The sequence below is a fragment of the Osmia bicornis genome, unplaced genomic scaffold (genome assembly GCF_907164935.1).
Source record: "Osmia bicornis bicornis unplaced genomic scaffold, iOsmBic2.1, whole genome shotgun sequence".
Lineage (NCBI taxonomy): Eukaryota > Metazoa > Arthropoda > Insecta > Hymenoptera > Megachilidae > Osmia > Osmia bicornis.
The window spans coordinates 3,982,054-3,987,906 of record NW_025791458.1 but is presented as its reverse complement, the minus strand read 5'-3'; the positions used below and the strand labels follow the sequence as shown (position 1 = coordinate 3,987,906).

Genomic DNA, 5,853 nt, shown 5'->3' with positions numbered 1-5,853 from the left:
GGCCGAGACTTCTTTAAGGAAACAAACATTAAATTAGTTTATCAGAATGGCAACTTTGCATTTGAGCTTCCCGTGGACAAGAAATTGCCAGCGGAAGCTATTCTCGCGATAAACGTCATAAACGAGCGTGATCGGTATGATATAATCTCAAATAATCTAGATGAGGACTTGGATTTTTCCATAAAAACTCAATTAATGGATATGCTGCGTGAAATTGATTTGTCGAAAGTAGAGCCCGTTAAAGATGAATACAACATCCGAGTATACCTGAAAGATGCCTCGTATTTTAGGTATGCTCCTAGAAGAATGTCGATTCAGGAAAAGTCGGAGCTCAAAGAGATCACGGACGATCTGCTAGCGCGTGGCATCATAAAGCCTAGTATATCTCCTTACTGTTCGCGAATAGTACTGGTCAATAAGCGTAATGGTACAAAGCGTATGTGCGTAGATTTAAGACCATTAAATCAGCGAGTCTTTCCACAGAAGCACCCCTTTCCAATCATCCAGGACCAAATAGACCAGTTGTATGGAAAGGAATTTTTCACCAAATTGGACCTGCGTGACGGCTTCCACCAAATAGAGATTCACCCGGATGACACTAGGTACTTCGCCTTCGCTACCCCATACGGACAATTTGAGTATGTAAAAATGCCATTTGGGTACTGCGAGGCCCCAGCGGAGTTTCAAAAGAGACTTCTATGTATTCTAGATACTTTCGTGCGCGACGGTAAGATAATATTGTATATGGACGACATTCTAATTGCGACGGCTACTATAGGCGAAAATTTTCAGATATTGCGGGAAATCCTGACAACACTCAAGAAGTACAGTCCCGAATTAAATTATGCGAAGTGTCTATTTTTGAAAAGAGAAATTGAATTCCTGGGCTACTCAGTATCGGCTAGTGGAATTACCCTGAATAAGAGACATACGCAAGTAATCTCTGATTTCGGATACCCTCAAAATTTGAGGCAATTGCAAGGCTTTTTAGGCCTAACCAACTACTTTCGAAAGTTTATAAAGGACTATGCTTTAAAAGTAAGACCATTACACAATCTAACAAGAAGGGATGTCAGCTTTGACTTCAGCGATGAATGCAAACAAACGTTCGATTCGCTGAAGGGGGAACTGACCTCCTTCCCGGTATTGCGCATTTACAACCCGGTAGCCGAAACTGAACTCCACACCGATGCGAGCAGCCATGGATTCGGAACTATCTTACTCCAGAAACAAAATACAGGAGACATGTCTCCCATTGCATACTTTAGCCAAGCCACGAATGATTCCGAAAAAAAATATCACAGTTTTGAACTAGAGACGCCAGCAATCGTAAAGGCTTTAGAACGATTTCACGTATACCTCCAGGGAATATCTTTCCGCGTCGTCACCGACTGTAATTCTTTGGCGTTGGCCGTAAAGAAAATAAATATAAATCCTCGAATCGCACGCTGGACCTTGTCCTTTCAGAACTACAAATTTGAGCTTGTGCATAGAGTGTCAGGCAAAATGTCGCACGTCGATTTCCTAAGCCGCCACGTCATGAATATAAATACCGTTACTGCGGAGGACGAACTAATGTATCGACAACTAACGGACCCAAAACTTAAGGAGATTGCGGAACAAGTAGAATTATACGGAAGTAAACATTTCGAACTAATTAACGGCCTTCTATTTAGGAGATATAAGGATAAAAGTTTATTCGTGGTCCCAGACAATATGATTAACAATGTTATACGCTTGTACCATGACGAGACCGGACACGCTGGTGTAGATAAAACGATGTACGGAATCACAGACCATTATTGGTTTCCTAACTTAAAATATAAGATCAAATTGTATATCGAAAATTGCATAAGATGCCTGGCATACTCTCTGGCGGCTGGTAAGACTGAGGGTGAGATGCAAATCTACCAAAAGGACACAATACCTTTTCAAACTGTACACATAGACCATTTCGGTCCCTTGGAACAGACCGCGGATAAATTCAAGTATATATTAGTAATTATAGACGCGTTTACCAGGTTTGTGTGGCTGTTCCCAACCAAATCTACTGGCGCTAATGAAGTTATACCTTGTTTGAAATTATTATTCAGCCTATTAGGTTTTCCGAAAAGAATTGTTAGCGACTGCGGCACCGCCTTCTCATCACGCGATTTTGCGAGTTTTCTTAAAAACCGGGACATTACGCATGTTATGACTGCCGTGGCCTCGCCCTGGGCAAACGGTCAAGTGGAGCGGGTAAATAGGTTCCTAAAATCAACTTTGTCAAAAGTTTCGCAAAACCCATCAGAATGGAAAGAAAAGTTAGATAAAGTGCAATATGTTATCAATAACACTCTGAACAAGACAATCGAGGCCACACCCAGTAAAGCTTTATTCGGCTTCGACCAACGACGACTAGAAGATGAACACTTGTGTACGCTAATAGATAACCAACTTAAAATCGATCAGGACTACGTGACCCAAAGAGCTAACATACAAATATCCGCGCAGGAAGTCACCCGCCGGTTACAGGAATATAAGAAAAGCCAATACGACAAGCGACACAAAAAAATAACTCGGTATAAAGTCGGAGGGCCCCACCAATAGGAATGGGCAGCCAGGGGCCAACTGGGAAAGGACCCAAGGCAGGCCACTGAAGGCCCAGGCTATGGGTAAGGCGAGCTTATCAGAGACTCGGAGTAGGGTCCAAAGGACCATCACTCCGCGTCTCCGAACGGACCGGGGAAGAGGGGGCGCCTCAGGTGGCCCTCTGAAAAAGCGCGGGGCCAACAAATGGGCCGACTCCAGAGCACGTTAGGCCTCAGCGCGGCACAAGCGAGAGGAGGTAATACTGCAGCCGCAATGACTGCAGGACGCCTTTCCATCTCATAGATAAACTTGCAGAACTGCAAAGCAGCCACGGACCTGCTCCGTTGGCGCCTTGCGGCGCACACACAAGAACCTTGGATAGTCCAAGGACAAGTAGGTGGGCTAGATCGGAAACAAGGCTCCATCTTCCATGGGGACTTGGAAAACGGACCCAGGGCATGCGTTTTCGTAAGAAGAGGGCTCGGCGCAACGAAACTGACAAAGTTGTGCACAAGAGACCAAGCAGCAGTCCTACTGCCAGCCGGGGCGGGAGGTAGCGAGGCGAATCTAGTGGTTTGCTCAACTTACCTGCCCTTTGACTCTGCGGGACCCCCACCTACGAGAGAACTCAGAGAGCTGGTAGACTACTGCAAGGTCAACGGGCTGCAGCTATTGATTGGATGCCACGCGAACGCGCACCATATCGTCTGGGGCAGCAGTAACATTAATAGGAGAGGCGAGGCGTTACTAGAATTCCTCTCAACCACGGACCTGGAGATTCTAAATAGAGGCTCCAGCCCAACTTTTGTTACCTCCAGGCGACAGGAGGTACTTGATATTACGCTGGGCTCCAAGAAGGTGGTCCAAGCTATACAAGATTGGCGTATGGATGATGAGGCTACGCTCTCTGACCACAGGCTAATTACGTTCAAGTTAACGACAGAGTCAGACCTAAGGGCCTCGGGAACATACAGGAACCCCAGGGTCACCTGTTGGCCTCAATATCCTGAGAGCCTAAAGGAAGAGCTCAGGGAGCACCGTGTGTAACCGAGGACTGCGGAAGGAGTCAAGATCGAGGTCGCGAGACTACAGAAATCGATCATCGGATCCTACGAAAGGTCCTGTCCTTTAAAACAAAGGAGAGAGAGCAGAAGGGTTCCCTGGTGGAATAATGAGCTGAATAAGCTCAGAGCCAGGGCCCGGAAGCTACTGAATAAGGCCATGAAGGCGAACACCGATGCAGCTTGGGACTCATACAAAGAGGCTCAAAAGGCTTACAAGAAACCGATCAGAGCATCTAAAAGGAGAACCTGGAAGAACTTTTGCTAAGAGACCGAGGCCCTGCCGTTGGTAGCCAGGCTCCGGAAGGTATTTGTATCCGGGCTTCCACAAAAACCGGAAGGTTTAAAACTTCCAAATGGAGGTGTCACAGTAGACCCCATGCAGATGTTGAGGCACCTTGTGGAGTCGCACTTCCCAGGCTCGGAGCTGTTACCGGAGGAACAGTTCCAGGAGGAACGGGTACTCCTAAGGAACAGCGCACAGGACTGGGAATTGGCCTCCAGGGTGGTCACAATGGACAGATTAAGATGGGCTATTAACTCATTCAGCAGGTACAAAAGCCCGGGTGTGGACGGGATCTTCCCGGCTCTCCTTCAGGAAGCCGAAGAGAACCTGTTGAGGCAGCTGTATAATATATACAGAGCATGCCTAGCACTGGGCTACGTACCACAACAATGGAGAGTAACCACGGTAGTCTTCCTGCCTAAGCCAGGCTGAAGCGGCTACGACACGGCGAAATCTTATAGGCCAATCAGCCTAACATCTTTTCTGCATAAAACGCTAGAAAGGTTGGTTGACAGGCACGTCAGAGAGCATGCCTCACAACATGCATATCAGTCGGGTAAATCTGTGAAGACGGCGCTCCATCACCTTGTAAGGGAAATTGAGAAGGCCTTATCTCAGGGAGAGTCCGTCGTGAGTGTATTCATAGACATAGAAGGGGCGTTCGACAGTACGTCCTTCGATGTGATGAATGAAGCTGCGAGAAGCTTTGGTATTAACGATAGTCTGGTTAACTGGATCGACAATATGTTACGAACCAGGACGATAATAACCTCCTCCAACGGGTCTACGTTGAGGGCACGCATCGCAAGGGGATGCCCGTAGGGGAGAGTCCTGTCTCCCCTGCTGTGGACCCTTGTGGTAGACGGGCTGCTCCGCAGGTTCAGCGAGGAAGGTTTTCTGGTGCTAGGGTATGCGGATGGCATCTATATATCGGTCAGAAGCAGACACCCGCACTACGTAGCGAGGAGACTGCAAGAAGCACTCATACTCGTACAGGAATGGTGCCTATCACACAAACTCAAGGTAAACCCTACCAAGACGGAGATGGTACTATTCTCGAGGAACAGGTGCTTTGACTTCAAGGCCCCCTCATTGTTCGGGGTGGAGATCAGTACATCCATCTCAGCGAGATATCTAGGGGTCACTCTAGATGTTTGGATGTTTGGAGCGACGTGGGGCTTAACACCAAGAATGGTCAGGTGGATCTACACCGCAATCTTGGTGCCCCAAGTTCCCCATGCCTCCGTTGTGTGGTGGACCTCTATGAGGAAACACTGCAACGGGAGGAACCTAGAAAAGATTTATCGCCTAGCATTGCTTGGAATAGCTGGTGCTTTTCGCACCACACCGACCATGGCAAATGGGGGCGCTTATGGATCTAGCACCAACACACATTGCTGTAGAAGCAGGGACCAGAAGCACAGCTGTAAGACTCTTACTAGCAGGCAAATGGAAGGGGGCATCAACGGGCCACGCGTCAATCCTTAGGGAATTCAGGGAACCAGGAGGGGCTCTAACACTAGGGGGAGACGTGTGTGAGCCGACATACCACTTCGATAATAGCTTCCGGGTAAGAATCCCGTGCAAAGAAGCATGGTAAGAAAACCGGGAGAAACTCCTTACTCCGGGAGGGCTGATCTGGTTTACAGACGGCTCTAAAACCAATTCGGGAACCGCAGCAGGAATCTGGGGAGAGAGACCAAGGGCGGAAATATCACTGTCCCTGGACCCGCATCTATCCATCCTTCAGGCGGAAGTATTTGCCATATGGGCCTGCGCCAAGTTGAACCTGGAACGGTACTATAAGGACAAACACATCTACATCTGTAGTGACAGTAAGGCTGCGCTTGGATCCCAACGAGCCATGATAGTGCGATCCAGGCTGGTACAACACTGCACAGACATGCTGGAACGGTTAGATGGAAACAACAACCG

At 47.9% G+C, this 5,853-nt stretch overlaps 1 protein-coding gene across 1 annotated transcript; it reads left to right on the top strand.

Annotated features, from left to right (window-relative positions):
- The first annotated feature begins 2,775 nt into the window (after positions 1 to 2,775).
- On the top strand, positions 2,776 to 3,618 carry LOC114881543. Its single transcript, XM_029198360.2, has 2 exons — positions 2,776 to 2,827; positions 2,900 to 3,618. The coding sequence occupies exons 1-2, from the start codon at positions 2,776 to 2,778 to the stop codon at positions 3,616 to 3,618; spliced, it is 771 nt and encodes a 256-aa protein (XP_029054193.1).
- The last annotated feature ends 2,235 nt before the right edge of the window (positions 3,619 to 5,853 follow it).